This window comes from Sminthopsis crassicaudata, chromosome 2 (assembly GCF_048593235.1).
Source record: "Sminthopsis crassicaudata isolate SCR6 chromosome 2, ASM4859323v1, whole genome shotgun sequence".
Classification (NCBI taxonomy): domain Eukaryota; kingdom Metazoa; phylum Chordata; class Mammalia; order Dasyuromorphia; family Dasyuridae; genus Sminthopsis; species Sminthopsis crassicaudata.
In genome coordinates, this window is record NC_133618.1 from 546,273,986 (window position 1) to 546,290,401 (window position 16,416).

At 34.8% G+C, this 16,416-nt stretch overlaps 1 protein-coding gene across 5 annotated transcripts in view; it reads left to right on the forward strand.

The window, feature by feature from the left end:
- RORA (RAR related orphan receptor A) overlaps positions 1–16,416 on the forward strand; it is a 110,536-nt gene that overhangs the window by 84,600 nt on the left and 9,520 nt on the right. For 3 of the 5 annotated variants that reach the window (XM_074294939.1, XM_074294937.1, XM_074294942.1), the window contains exons 3-9: positions 2,447–2,588; positions 6,087–6,482; positions 10,870–10,991; positions 12,045–12,177; positions 12,857–12,964; positions 14,107–14,217; positions 15,491–15,603. In XM_074294939.1, the coding sequence (XP_074151040.1) occupies positions 2,447–2,588; positions 6,087–6,482; positions 10,870–10,991; positions 12,045–12,177; positions 12,857–12,964; positions 14,107–14,217; positions 15,491–15,603 (1,125 nt within the window). The remainder of the gene's footprint in view (positions 1–2,446; positions 2,589–6,086; positions 6,483–10,869; positions 10,992–12,044; positions 12,178–12,856; positions 12,965–14,106; positions 14,218–15,490; positions 15,604–16,416) is intronic. The other 2 variants (XM_074294941.1, XM_074294940.1) reach the window with 1 other exon arrangement.

The window sequence follows — 16,416 nt, forward strand, 5'->3', positions numbered from 1 at the left end:
GTGTTGTCCATTCAGTCTCGTCTGATTCTTCATGACTCCGTGGACTGTATGGTTTTCAGGGCCTTAGCTGTAAGCTTTGGGCTTTCAGGAGCCTTGTGTTGCTATGGAAGCTCTGTAGATGAGCAATGGGGAGCAGAAGGGGATTGAGGGTGACAGCAAGTGGCTTTGTTGGGTTTTAAAGACAAAAATCACAAACACCTGTAATCCACAGTCTTGTCATAGCCATGTAAATTCCCTAGACATTGCCAAGACAAACTGAGGGACAGTACTTCCTGTCTCCTTTCAGTTTTTCCTTTCATATTGCTATGTGGGACTTGAGCTGCCTATTTGCCTTAGCTTTTATTTCTTCTCGTCTTCCTCATTAGACATCCATGAATTTGAGCTTGGGGTGAGCAAATACTCTGATCAGCTTCCCTCACTACACTACTAATTTCCCTAAAGTCCACCTGCTTCTTTGTCTATTATTTTTCCACTTATGACATTAGTCCTTTGAATGGGTGTATCTTGCTAGTATTAAAACGACTATATCTGCCTCTGAGCATCAAAGAACGTCCTCTGGGCACATTATAATTTAAAAATGAAAAGGACAGAGGAAGTTTACCAACCTCATTAGTTAGTCTGTCAAGATATTTGAAGCTAAGAGTATTTGAACTTATGGAGATACACAGAGTAAAGGATGCTGTTAAATACAGACTTGGTCGTGCTACCGACCTCGGGCAAAATATTTCTTCTCTTTGGGTTTTAGTTTCCTAATCTGGGAAGTTAAGGGGATGGGATAGATTGATATCAATTCAACATATATTTCATCAAATTCCACATTTAGTAAGAGTCTGCTATGTGCCCTGGAAGGGGGAGGGGGAGGTAGGAGCTACATTGTACAGTGGATAGAGCACTGTGCTTGGAATCATAAAGACTCATTTTCCTGAGTTCAAATCCAGTCTCAGACACTTACTGGCTGTGTGATCACTAGCAAGCTAACAAAAGAGATATAATATCTGTAAAAGCAGTTAGCAGCGTGCCTGGCACATCTGTTATTTCAGTCCTGTCCAACTCTTTGGGATGGTTTGGCAAAGATACTGCAGAGGTCCTCTATTTCCTTCTCCAACTCATTGTACAGATGAGGAAACTGAAGCAAGTGACTTGCATAGGATCACACAGCTTGCTGGTTGATGGGCCTGCCACAAATTGCTCCACATTTCAGTCCTCTGATCAGCTGTCAAAATGATCGTCCTAAAGTGCAAGTCTGACCATGTCATCCTCCTACTCAGTAGATTCCAGTAATATCCTCTTAACCCTGATCAAATTTATAAATCATAAAATCCTCTTTGGGGCATCCATAGCTCTTCATAACTTCTTTATAATACTCATACATACATCCTTTTTCAATCTCCTTACAACTTTTTCCCCTACCCCCACATAATCTATGATCTAGTGATACTGTCTTCTGTGCTATTGAACAACACATTCCCTCTCCCACCTCCAAAAATTTTAACTGGCTTTAATTTCCTTATCTAGAATGTTCTCCTTCTTCATCTCTTCCTCCTAGTTTCTCTGGCTTCCTTCAAGACCCACCTAAAAATCCCACCTTGTACAGGAAGCCTTTCCTGAGCCCCCTTAATTCTAGTACTGTGCCTGTGTTTATCCTCTATGTAATTTATATATAGGTGTTCACATGTTGTCTCCCCATAAGACTGTGAGCTCCCTAAGAGCAATGATTGCCTTTTGCCTTTCTTTGTATCCCCAGGACTTAACACAGTGCCTGGTGCATAATAGGCACTTAATAAATGTTTATTGATTAACTAATGAAAGATCAAGAAAAAGAAGTGAACTTGATTGAAAGATCAGCAATCATCTAATTGATTCCTTTATTTGATAGATGAGGATATTGATAACCAAACAAGTGAAGTGACTTGACCTTAGCTGAATGAAGTAATAAATGAGCTAAAATGGGCAGGGGCAATCTCAGTGTTATTTCTGGGATCCAAGCCAACCAGGACTTCTGGGGTAAAGTTATTGTTTAAACTTCAGAAAATGTAGAAAAACGTATTCTTGTTCAGAGTGATTTTTTTGCAATAAAAATTTTAGAAATCTGAAGAAAACACAGGTGAGTGATTAATTTCCTTCCATTTGTTTTCCAAGGGAATTTCTTTTAATCATTGATGGTCACAAAGAGGGAACCAAGTCCAATACCCCTTACGCAACCCTGATGAAATTAAAGGGAGTTTTGCATGTGTAAGGATTGTAAGATTGGACTCAGGAGATTCATTTTGCTCAGGAAAAAAAATAAACACCAGCTTTAATTTCATTAATGATTTCCTAGATGATTCCAGTACAAGTTTAATTCTCCATTAAATATTAATGCCACTTAGTATACTGTCTTTAGCATTGGGTAGATAAAATTGATACTAACCTACTCTTTTTTTGCATTTTGTGACTTAAATCACAGGGCTTTTTCAGGAGGAGTCAGCAAAGTAATGCCACATACTCCTGTCCTCGTCAGAAGAATTGTTTGATTGATCGAACTAGTAGAAACCGCTGCCAACACTGTCGATTACAGAAATGCCTTGCTGTGGGGATGTCTCGAGATGGTGAGCCCTCCCAATTTGAGTTGTGTTCCTAGGGCACAGGGACACTCTTTCTTAGGATGATATTGTTAAAATGTGAACCAAATGCTTCCACATATATTCCTATTTAATGTTGTAATATAGATGTTGATCCAGTTTGCTGCATCTCCCAGAGAGTTGGTTAGTGTAAGCTGATTCAGTTCAGTAAGGGTGGTATGACAAGGGAAAGGTGTCAGAATGCTTCCAGTGTATAACTTTAAGACACTGTATGGAGATGCATTGATTAAACAAAGATGTAAATCTTAGTGCCTCCATACTTTGAATTCCCATTACATTTTGCCAGACGGCAAAGCACTTCCCCCAAATTTATAGTTTTGTAGACAGATGCTATATCCCAAAAGGATTATTGACATTCAGAGCAAATCAATTTTGGCTTACAGTGCATATTTTGAAAAATTGTATTCTGAAATCAAATATTTGTATACACAAAATATATGAGAAATAGCAGAGCTTGGATCAGCAACAAATGTTCTTTTCATTAACAAAAAATATTTTAAGAAGGAGAACCCATTTACCATGCAATTATAAGACATTCTAGATTTGTCTGGGAAACAGTTATTCAAATACATGGGAACTGGGCACAAGCACAATATGTACAGTTGAGATTATTTCATAATGCAGGATGGTCCTTTCATGAGGTCCAATTGAATCTAATATCTTTTTTTAATAAGATTTCTTTTTAAAGGACTATCTTATCAAAATCAACTTCAGCTAACTGTGCATGCTGCCTAATAAAGTCTGTCCTGTTGATGGGATCTGAAATTTAGAAACTCCAGTAGACCTAGTACTTACACAGATTGCAGCCCACAGTGGTGGTGGTATATGTGTGTGACAATTGGAATATTAAAGAAAAAAAAAACTGAAATTTTTTGGAGCTGACAGATGCAGGTCACAAACAATTTACACCATATTCTTAGAAATTCCTGTGATGTGCAATGCCAGCAGATTTTCTCTTCTGTTGGCACTGAGCTGACAAAATTAGGTGTTGCTTGGGAACCTGTAAATTAAAGTCACAGGATGAGAATATATTTTCTCAAGAACAGTTTTTCTTTCTTGTTTCGAAAGGTATTATTATGAAGGTACCATAGGGTAAGACAGAAGTTACTGTGTAGTTGTTATACTATGGAATAATCAAGTTCTACTTGGATTTATTCACTGGATATAATGGGACGTATATTTTTAAATTGTTTCAGGGAGGATGGCTATAGGGTCTCTAAATTCTTTGCAAATGACAAATGGTACATACTGTGTTGGGTTTAAAGTCAGTTTTTGTACTTGCGAAATTAGGGTATTTTATCCATTTGGCAGTAGACAGAAGGCTAGACTTGGGAACCAGGAAGACCTGAGTTGAACTGCATACTCAGACATTTATTAGCAGTGTGATGTTGGGCAAATCACTTAACCTTCTCAGCCTTAGTTCCTTCATCTATACAAACGGGATAATAATAGCACTTACCTCACAGGGTAGTTGTGAAGGTCAAATGAGAAAATATATGTGAAGCTACATTCTAGAATGGTCTGCCTAGACCATTGCTGCTTTTGCTACATTTCCATTCGGGTTTTGATCACTATGATTGATGTTCCATCTTAGTCAGTTTCTTCTATGCAGAAAAAGAATTAGTATAAGTATTCTTTGGCTTAAAAAATGTCCAACAACTATCTAGTGTGTTGACCTAAGCCAATAAACTCATTTTCATTTTTCTTCCCCTGAAACAATAAGGTGGAGGTCAGATGAATTAATTCATATTTTCTATATCTAATTTCTAATTATAATAGCATCAGCAATACTCAACAGAGTCTTTGCCTACTTCTGAAAAGTAGAGAATTGTGAGCTTTTACAGGAAAAATTCAAGCTAATAAATAATTTTTCCCTCAGTGATCTGATTGTTTCAGGAGAAATAATTGTACAAGCTGGATGATCCCCAGATAACTTCCCTAATTATCTCTTCATTTTGTACCTGGAGGCATATCCCAAGGGAGAAGCACAGAAGCCAAAATTCAAGTATGGATAACTTGGGACCAATGATAACAGAATGGTATCATATACTTTCTGAAAAATGGGGCCCAGTATTGCTGGGGGGGTTACCCTGACCAAATCAGGGATCTTCTTTAGATTTAAAAAAAAAAAAGGAGAAAAATGAATCAAAATCTAACGCACAAAATATAGAGATAATATAAAAACTTTGGTGGTTGGCCTGAAGGTAAAGAATAGGCATTATTATGTGCAAAGCACTATACTGAGTGCTTCACAAATATTTTCTCATTTGGTCTTCACAAGAGGTAATTATCCCCATTTTACATGGAGGCAAACACAGGTGTTGAGACTGAATTTGAGCTCAAGTCTCCAGACCCAGTCCTCTATCCACTGTACCTTCTAGCTGCCTCTATCTGAAGATGTTAATTTGAACACTGAACTAAGAGTTGGAAGACTGACTTTTATCACTATCTCCCAATGTAAATCATTCATTCTCTTTGTTTGGAGAGAAAATACTTTGTGCCATGTAGGAGTATGGAATTATAATCAATATGCATTATAATATATAATCAGTTACAATTAACAATCTGTAAACTGCCTCCTGACCATAAAGATTGTGTGTGTTTGAATCCTGCCCTAGATACTCACTACCTAAATAATTGTGGAAATGTCACATGAGGTTTCTGAGCTTGAGTTTCATTATCTTTAAAATGACTTGCAGTGATAATGTTAGATAGCATTTATATAGCACTTTCAGGTTTACACATTACATATGTTATTCCATTTGTTTTCACAATGATCTGCATATGTTTTGTTACTGTTCCACCCAAGTTTGGGTCACTATAACTGAAGTTTCATCTTAATCAGTTTCTTCTCTGTAGTTCTTCAAAAAATATATTCAACAACTATCCAGCGTATTGACCTAAGCCAGCAAACTCATTTGGGAGTTAAATGCCATTATCCTATTACATTATCTCATATATTATATTAGAGAATGCATATTACATTATAACCTGTAATATGATATAATATATTATGTATTATTTCAGTTTTACAGTTAAGGAAACTGAGAATAGGAAAAGTTAAGTGATTTGCTCAATACTGATCTAATAAGTGGCTGAGAAAGGAGTTGAATTTTTTGGAGGCACTTGGGGATAAGTGACTTGCCCAAAGTAACACAGCTGAGACTGGATTTGACACCAGGGCCAGTGCTCTATCTCCTGCCAAACCCAGTTACGTTCCCAATTGTAGGCTCTTTGGGCCAGTTTCATTATCATATAATCACCACTCTATCATTGTTTTGCAACTACGTAAAGATATTTAAGGGAAAATAATAACATGTCAGCACTTTTTTGTGTGTACACATACCAATTTGTCTGTTTTAGGCATGTATACATACTTACATGAATGTTTGTATATACACACACAAACATATATATGTGTGTGTATATGTTTATATATGTCTCTGTCCTTTTTCCCTCTTCCAGCTGTAAAATTTGGCCGGATGTCAAAAAAGCAGAGGGACAGCTTATACGCCGAGGTACAGAAACACCGGATGCAGCAGCAGCAGCGAGATCACCAGCAGCAGCCTGGCGAGGCAGAGCCACTGACACCTACCTATAATATCACCACCAACGGGCTAACGGAGCTCCATGAGGACCTCAGTAATTACATTGACGGTCATACCCCTGAAGGTAGCAAAGCAGACTCTGCAGTTAGCAGCTTCTACTTAGACATACAGCCTTCTCCAGATCAGTCGGGGCTTGATATTAATGGAATCAAACCAGAACCAATATGTGACTACACACCAGCATCGGGTTTCTTCCCTTATTGCTCTTTCACAAATGGAGAGACTTCTCCGACTGTATCCATGGCAGAATTAGGTAATACCAGAGAAAAGTTTCTGTAATTGCTTTAATAATACCCTTTGAATGAAAAGTTTAACACATTTAGCTTTCTCCTAACGAGCATGCTATTAGAAATTAACCCTCCAATTCCATCCTGTGTAGTCATCTTCTCATTGCTTAGTCAATTATTGAATTGACTGTGAAGAACCATTAAAGTAAAGGAAATGGTGGGTCTAGCAGAAAGTTCAAATTCCACAAAATTTATTAGGTTTAGGAAATGTTACTATTGATTTCTTTGAGCTATTTCCAGTTATTGTCCATATTCTCTAAAGCAGTGGTTCTTAAACTTTTGTTCTCAGTATCTTTATACTATTAAAAATGATTGAGGATCTGTCCAAAGAGTTTTTATGTGGGTTATATTTATAGATATTTATCATATTAGAAATAAAAACTAATTTTGAATTTGTAAACCTTCTGAAAGGGTTTCAGAGATCCCTCCCAGGATTCTCTGGAACATACTTTGGGAATCACTGCTCTAAAAGGTAAAGAGGGCTAGACTTGAGAATCAGGAAGACCTGAGTTCAGTAGAGCTGTAATTTTGTTTATTCTTCTACACATTTTGGTAATGGATACTAGCCACCCAATCTGTTCACTTAAGTGACTAATCACTGCAAAGATAGCTGTAATTTGTTTATGGTTACCATTGTTATAGCACTTTAGACTAAATATAGACAGGACTGTAAAAATGAGAAAACACAATAGCCTTTCTAAGAAACTGTTATTTGCCATTTTCATTGGACTTAAAATATTATACTATTATCAGGGGACTCTTGAGAAGAACCTCTGTGAGTTTTTAGTTGGATCTGCTCTTCCTGGTGATTCCTTACTCAAGGTTCTAATCCTTTGGGACCTTTCAGTGAGTTGCTGTGGAAGTGACTGATCTGTGACAATGAGAGAATTAAGTCTTCAGAGGGGAAATTAACAGCAGGAGCAGAAAGACTTTGTAAGCAATTGAAATCCTCATTTACGTGCTATAGATGTGTGCTCTTCTTTCCTGCCTTCTCTACATCTTTTCTCCATTAGAAAACACTTTTTTTGTGGGGAAGAGAGCAGATTTTTGATGTCTACATGACCTTTCTGAAAATAGAACAAATGGATTTTTTTTTTTTTTTTGCAGATCGTCATTATTTGTTTTATGAATCTAAATTCATAAGAGCACTTTTTAAAGCTTCAACTTTAACCAGTGAAGTATTAAAAGTATCTTCACATCTTTTTAAATTAATGAACTAGAAGACAGATTATTTTATGTTGTTTTTCTTGAATTGGACCCAGAACTCTTTATCTTGTAATCTCAGTTGGCCCTTAAACAGAATGTGAGAAAAGCAAGTTTATCAGAGATAACATCAGGATTTGATTGAAAACCTTCATCCTTTTTAATGACCCAACATTTGTTTTAATTTTATTGTCATGTCTCCGTAAATTCTGTTTGCTCTTTGCTGTTCTCTATTGTTATCTTTGAACTTAATATTGTTGTTTTAACATATATGACTAAAGTAACAAGCCACACACCAAATATGCTATTGTTTCTTCAGTACAGTGGGAGTTAGTACCCACTGACTGAATATTCACATAGGTACTCTACATAAGGATTCTTTCAAACTTTATCACAGTGTCTCACATAGTAGGTATTGTATAAAAGCGTATTCCCTTCCTTTCCCCTTCCCACTAATAATCCGTCTGAAATATAGAACTAAAATAGAATTGAATAAATGTTTACTTTTTTTTTTTTTACAAATCATTTTTGAACAATTTTGATTTTTATTTAATTTAATAATTTATTTTTTAATTAATTTGACCAACATCAGTTCTTTAAAAGTTCAGGCCCTTGAACACAGTAGGCATTTCAGTCTACAGGAACTAGCAAAAGTGCTAATTTTCTAGAATTCGAGGTAATTCATGCATTTAAAGATATTAGTGTTTGAGTCTTAAACATTAAGTAAATGAAATTCTGTAATTTACTATGTTGTGATGTCAGAATAACTTTTGTCATTAGATTTTGATTAGCAAATACATAGCAATTATAGATGTAATTTTGGCATCTACTACATTACCAGTTCATTCTTCTTATGATGACTTCTGGCCTTCCAGAGTAGCATCTTCCATACCTCCCATTCCCCCATCCCAGGTTTTTAATGGAAACACTTCTAAATTTCTAGCTAGATAATTTGGTTCCATCATGAAGTTCTATATTTGGTTTAGATAGCACAGTCTAACAACCCTGGAGACCTGTGTAGAAAACGAAAGTTATTTTCTTTTCCCATTTCCATAATTGAGAAATAAAGCATTGTTGGAAGAAATAAACTAAGTTCTTAACTTTTCAGCAGTGTGGTATTTTCTTATTTGCTGAATTAGAAAGTCTTTACAAAGAGCAATACAATTTTCTAAAAATCCGAACTTAATCAGAATTTAGCAAATAAAGAGTTTGTGAGTCATAATCAAAAACATTGTGAAATTCTAACTGGTAAGAATGTGGCCACTGCCCTCTACTGGTGAGTTATTCTCATTTAAATATTCAGTTGTACCCCTTTTATTGACTGGTTTAGAAATAGGAAGAAAGTAGTTTGGGTCAAGGATATCAAGAAAGATAGATCCATTTTATGTGATAAGATACAATTTATTCAGCTGTTGACTTAGTAATATACTGCTGCACAATATGAAATAATAAACTATGAGCAACATGAAAAAAAATTTCTCCTCTTCCTCTTAACTCCCATCTGCCTTATGAGTACAAGTCCAGGCTGAAGTGGATACCATGTTTAAAGGACCATAGGGAGTTCATTCCAGATTTATTTGGGCCCAGACTCTGGGGCAGATTGGATCTATAGGGGTCTGAGGATAGGATTTATACAGTACAACTTATCATTTTCTCTATTGTTACCAATAATATTGGAAATTTTTTAATAGTCTGTATTAAACTCAGCTAATTCTACATGGAGAATTTTCATTGGTCAAGTTCAATTTAAACTTTTACAAATATCTTAATTTACTGGAAAGGATTATTGAAACCAAAGAAAATATTCTATCAGGAACTTTGTTTCTTTAAAGGGTAGTTCAGTGCCCTTTTATTTGGGTATTATTACTTCCCTATTGCCTTTTGTACCAGTTTTGTTAGCTATTCCTTTCTACAAAATATAATCAGTCTAAGGTAGATTCCACACTCAAATGATTCTCATTTGGTCAAATTGTAATCACCGCTGGATAAATGGGAATCTTTTTAGCATTGTGGTCAAGTCAGCTCCCAGAGACATTCTTCCTAATGGTGTGTATTTTTACCAGATACTCTTAATTAACTCTTCTTTTGAATTAACCTTTAAATTCAGCCCTTCAACTCAATTCTCTGTGCTACCGTTCCTTTCTTCAGAACATTTTTGACTAGCATCTAAATTTCTGAAACAACTTTATAACTATTTTTTCTCATCTCTTCTGCCTTCAGTCTACCCTCATGTGCTACTAAAAAACGAATCTTCAATTTCTCTTTCTCATCAGGTCTAAACTCTACATCTTGATATTATTCCTGGTAACCAGTTCAGCTTAACCTATCTGATATTATTTCTCAGATGTTTTAACTTCCTTGATAATATGTGTAAATACACACATAATGCCTCTTTAAATATGTTTTTCTAAATCCTCTCAGGCATTACCTTCTCCAAGAAGCATTTTCCAATTATCTAACATTGATCTCTTCCTTCTTGACTTTCACAATATTTACTCTGTATTCCTTATATAATGTATAATTAAATTTAACCTTACACTGCTTGTTTTCTGTGTATAAATCGTGTCTTCCCTACAAGACAGAAACCCAAATTTAGCTTTTTTATAACCCTTACAGAATCTGATATAGTCCTTCTATGTTTATGCATCTAAAATGAATTAGTTCAATTTTCACTCATGTTTTAGTTACATCTGGCTTAATGTTCATTCATTCCCAGATATGTGTGGAAAGGGAACAGAATATTATCAAGGTTAAGAAGTTCTAAAAAGTTTCCATTCCTTGTTTGTTTGCAAAGTCCAGACTGCTCATATCTTCCTAAACTGAGCATTCAGTGAGTTGTTCAGAATAACTTAAAGCAGAGATTCTTGATCCTATTTTTGTGTCATATATCCCACCTCATACCTTTTTTTGCACAAAGACTTTTTTAGGTCACTCTATCTTGATACAGTCACTCTATCTTGATACAGTTATCATGGCTTTTGGGGGGGGGGGGGAGGAATTCACAAATTCCAGATTAAGAATCCCTAACTTAAATGTATTTGTTTGTTTTTAGTGGTGAAAAATGCCAGAGTAATTTCCAAAAGTGTATTTGAAGACTGAAAGGGGGAAATCATTGTGCTTTCTGATCTTTTTTGCTTTGTTTTGACTTAGAACACCTTGCACAGAATATTTCCAAGTCACATATGGAAACTTGCCAATACTTGAGAGAGGAGCTCCAGCAGATAACATGGCAGACCTTTCTCCAAGAAGAGATTGAAAATTATCAGAACAAGGTAAAATCTTGAAGAATATTTTCAGAATCTCTTTTTAGGACAAAATGAATCAAGGTGGTAAGGATTATGGGCTTGAAGTTGAAAGTTATGGGGAGTTTAGTATGAATGAGGAAATGTAATACCTTGCCTGTGTCCCTTTCAATGTGCTGGTGAAGTTGCACACATTACATTCAGCTTGTCAAAAAGGGAAAGAATTAGATAAACTTCCAAAAATTCTAAATGAGTGTATATTTGTGTTTTGCTACTTTTGAAACTTTAAAGGCCTGAAAGATGGAAGTAAAATAGCCTCAACTTTCGTTTTCTTCAAGTTAAGTATCAGGTGTTTAGAAGGCATGTAAAGGTTTCAAAAGATACCATGTGAGACTCAGACTTAAGGAGGGAGTTTTATAGGAGAAAATGAAAACACAGTGGGGTTAAGTTACTTACTTTCCCAAGGTCATACAGACTGAGAGTTAGTGATAGTGCTAAGCCAAAACTAAAACTCAAGTATCCAGTGATTTTTTTTTTTTTTTCTACTTTATCATACCAGCAGAATGAGCCTGAAACTAGCTGTTACATACAGGGTATCTTCCTTATTCTAGTATCATATTTATAAAAGGGAAGCAGCTGAACAGGTTAAGGCTCTAACACACCATTTGGGTTTGCTTTGAAATGGCTACAGAATGAGAACAAGAAGGCACCAGGACACATCAAACACTCCATAAAATGGTCTCTGCTGAAGCAGTGGTATGCTTCAGCTTTTTGCCATTTGTGTTTATAGCTTCTCTTCTTTATCTTTGTCCTAGATGGGGAGAAAAAGGAAAAAAAAATACCTTGTATGGGTTAAGGACAGAGGAAGGAGAAGAGGGATTTGAAAATGGTTTTCCTAAATCTAAACTAAAATAGATGAGCTATTGCTTTTATATATATATATAAAGTAGATAGGAAACCTCTGTACAACTTGGTTGCTGGAGTCCACCACCTAAGACCGATTTGAAAACATTAGACGGTTAAACCAATTATGTCCGCTTTGTGGATGATTTTGTATGATAACCTGTTTTCTCTCTTTCACAGCAGAGGGAAGTAATGTGGCAGTTGTGCGCGGTCAAAATAACAGAAGCTATTCAGTATGTAGTGGAGTTTGCCAAACGCATTGATGGATTTATGGAACTGTGTCAAAACGATCAAATTGTGCTTTTAAAAGCAGGTATGTGCATTGCAGGCAAATTTCAAGGCTCATTTCACCCTAGTTGTGAATGAAATGCTTGTTAAGGTAGGAGAAATGAATAGTTTTTTTTTTTTTTTCCTGTTTTCATTAGCTCATGATTCCCTTAGTAAAAACCAAGTTTAAATGGTTTATGTTTACTTGTAAAAATCCAATCATTCACTGTGGGGGCTTTTTTTCTGAAAGAATGAATATGTTTGTTATGTACTTGTATTCCTAAATTCTGATAAAATGTATTTCTGTATTCTTGGACTTTATGGGAAGTTTAGATGGAGTGAGAATAAAGAGGGTTCCTTATGATGCTCAGTAGATACCAAATTACTATTTTAAGAATTTTATCTATATCTATCTATCTATCTATTTATCTATCTATCTTTGAAGCATTTTTCTTTTTCCTAGCAACACTAGAATTCTTCATAGAAAAAGCAGAGATGATCCTAAGGTTATAATTTACAAAATTAATATTTTCTTTTATAAAACCTAATGATGCCTCAGCATCATGATCTTTAATGATTGTAGTACATCTCCCTTCTTTGGAATAAATCACTCATGTGATTATTAAGCCTACCGTATAGTACTCATTATATCATCTATACCATTGAAACTCATACTGCCAATCAGTTTATAGGATTAAGAATGAAACCATTTTGTCTTTATTTAGGTTCTTTGGAAGTGGTGTTTATCAGAATGTGCCGTGCCTTTGATTCTCAGAACAACACCGTATATTTTGATGGGAAATATGCTAGCCCTGATGTATTCAAATCTTTAGGTAAGAAAACTCTAAATTGAATCGCCAGGACAACAGAAAGAGATACTTGGAAAAATATTGCTATCCAAAATGGAGAATAGTTATTTGAAAGCTAAAAAATATTTTATTCTTTTTTGTCATTAAAGAAAACTCTAAAAAGCTTTTATGATCTTATATGTGTTATCATAAATTCCTGTCATATTTAGCCTAATATTAAGAGTTTATGTTCTGTCCTTCTGCTTTGACCTCTAGATATTAATTACATTCACAATGTAAAAACTGTTGACATGATTCTGTTAATTAGATGCAAAGATTCCAAACTTAGAAAGAAAATAGATTATTACTCCAAAATGGATGCTATATTAATACACATCAATTTTAAGGAATTACAATGTTGCCATCGTGAGAATTTCTTCCAGCAATAAAAATCATACACTGATAATAGGAATCACAGTTCCTTGATATTCTATATCCATTTATATATCATCCATTTCTAAGTAATATTTTACAGTTTTGAAGAATTATTTGAGACATATACCAATTAAGTGGTTCTATATAGTCATGAAAGTAATAAATGTCTAAGTTTATATTTGAACTCAGGACTTCCTGATGCCAAATCTAGTACCATATTTATTCTGCTAAAATGCTTACACACACACACACACACACACACACACACACACATCATAACACTCCCAGTATATAGAAATCCATTAATAATTGTAATGTCTTTTAAATCAATCCATTAACTAAATTGATTTTCCATTAAAAATCCAAATAAAAACTAAAGTAGTAGAAGAAGTAGTAGTTTTGATAGTAAGGGTAGTATTTATATAACACTTTAAAGTCTGCAATATCTCATTTTGTTCTTACAAACTCCCCCTATGTTATAGGTATTGTTATCTCCATTTTATAAACTAGGAAACTAAAGTAGACAGTTTGTGATGTGTCCAAAGTCATACAAGTAGTAAGTGTCTCAGGTCTAGAACTCTACCTACAGTGCCATCTAGATACCTCTAGAAAATTGATCCTGCCACTTTGGCGTGTAGGTTAATCATTTCATTGTCTCAAATCAGATTCTTATACCTGAATATTGATAGTCACATCTTTTCCCCTAGAATATTAGCCCAAATTCCAAGTCTTTTATGTTTTTATTTTTACAGGTTGTGAAGACTTTATTAGCTTTGTTTTTGAATTTGGAAAAAGTTTATGTTCTATGCACCTGACTGAAGATGAGATTGCATTGTTTTCTGCATTTGTGTTAATGTCTGCAGGTAAGACTGATTTCTTTTAGCAAAAATAATAGCTTTAGGATTGTCCAGGCAAAGAATTCCTGATTTTTAACATTAGTAAACATAACTTACCTTTCTTGACTAGATTTTTAAAAAAAAAAGTTAAATTGGGTTCCAACAAAGCATTCAAGTTTATATAATACCTTTAAAAAATAATTACCCGATGTGTCATACTGGTGGTTCATCTGACCTATATTCTATAGATAAAGATTCCAAATGAAATAACAAGAATGGATCTTGTCTTAACAGTAAAAGTTGGGAATATACTCCCTAAAACATTCTAACTCCTTTTAATAAACCTTCTTGGCACTACTTTGCATGACTTTGTCCCACCCTTTATATTTGTATTTCAGAGTCATAAATTCTATTAATTTACTGTTTTCTGCCGTGAAATTTTTTATACAATTACATTATTTTTCTTGAAATTATTTGCTACTCTGAAGTCTTAGTAAATCTCTTAGTTACTTTAAACTATAGTGTAGTTCTAATATTTGCCAGAAAAGAGTCACTCACTACTATGTACTGTGTACACTTGTAGCAGTAGTTTCATCTAGACATTTTGTTATCTTGAAAACTTGAGTGCCATGATAGTTTTTTATCTACTTAAGTGGATATCGGCTCCTTTAAAATATGGGCACCTTGAGGGCCAGGGCTATCTATTTTATCTTTACATCCCTAGCACTTAGCATAGTAACCAGCATTTAATAAGAACTAAATAAATGTTTTGTTATCAACCATCTGCTTTTATGCATACACATGCTAAATTTAAATAGCATATCTAGTTATGAAGAGATCCTACTTCTCTACTTGCTTTAAGAAGCAAGTTATTTCTAACTCATGCTCTGTTTATCCTTATAAATGTTTAATTGCTTATAAAAACTTAATTGCCCATTTCTTGCTTTACAAAATTTAAAAAGTAAACTGTAGAGAGGATTCATCAGTTCATCAAGAAGCATTTATTAAGCACCTACCATATGCCAGGCACTCTATTAAGAGCAGGGGATACCAATAAAGGCCAAAAAAAAAATTTTCCTATTTTGGGGGATTTTACCCTTTAATGGGGAAGACAGCATGCAAATAACTATGTACAATCAAGCTAAAGACAAGATTAAACTGGAGATATTCTCAGAGGGAAACCACCAGCATCATCAGACTTTAAAAAGGCTTTGATAAATTATATTAGAAAAACACAAGGACTACTCCTAATTATGTGATATTAGAGGAATACTACAGCCATCTTCCTGCTCACTTTTAGATCGCTCGTGGCTGCAGGAGAAGGTAAAAATAGAAAAATTACAGCAGAAAATTCAACTAGCACTTCAGCATGTCCTACAGAAGAATCATCGGGAAGATGGAATATTAACCAAGGTGGGAGCCAGAAAGTCTCCAGTTGGTGACTCCTTGTCTTAGACTATCTGTACTGTCTGTGTGTATTGTACTATTTTGGTGACTCCTTGTCTTAGACTATCTGTACTGTCTGTGTGTATTGTACTATTGTGGTAGATGCTTTGCCAGTTTGTTTATTTGTGATTACTATTGGAGTATATTTATTGGTAAGTGGAAAAGGTGAAGACTGAAAATTAATTTTAATATTTTTTTAGGTGGCATGGAGGTAAGTGAAGGGGAGAAAACAGAAAAAAATTCTAATGGATTTGGCTCTCTTTTGCCCTGCCATTTTAAAAATGCAGATACAAACCCAGTTGTTTTCATAGATTCTGACATAAGGAGACAGGACTGATGACTAGGGCAGCTAGGTATGGTGCAGTGGAGAGAGCACCAGACCTAAGAGTCAACAAGAGCTGATCTAGACCAGCCCTGAGCACTTCTTAGCTATATATGTAAAGCTCTTTTCAAACCTTAAAGCACTCTATAAATGCTGTTGTTGATATGTTGTTGTATTGATTAGTTGAGAGGAAGACAGTATGGAAAAATACTGATTGGCAATTAGATTACATAACTTAATCTGATTCTGCCAGTGAGTGATTATTCATCTCTGGCAAAGTTAATTCACCTATTCTGGGACTAAATTGTCTTATGTCTGAAGTGAAGGAGAAATATTTATATAGACTGAAGAGAAGCCCAAGTATAAAATAAGTATTAGTGTTCTAACGTGCCTTTCAAGTTTTAAAAAAAAAAAATCTCAGTCCATAACTGTTTTTCTCCTTTGACTCTCTGTCTCTC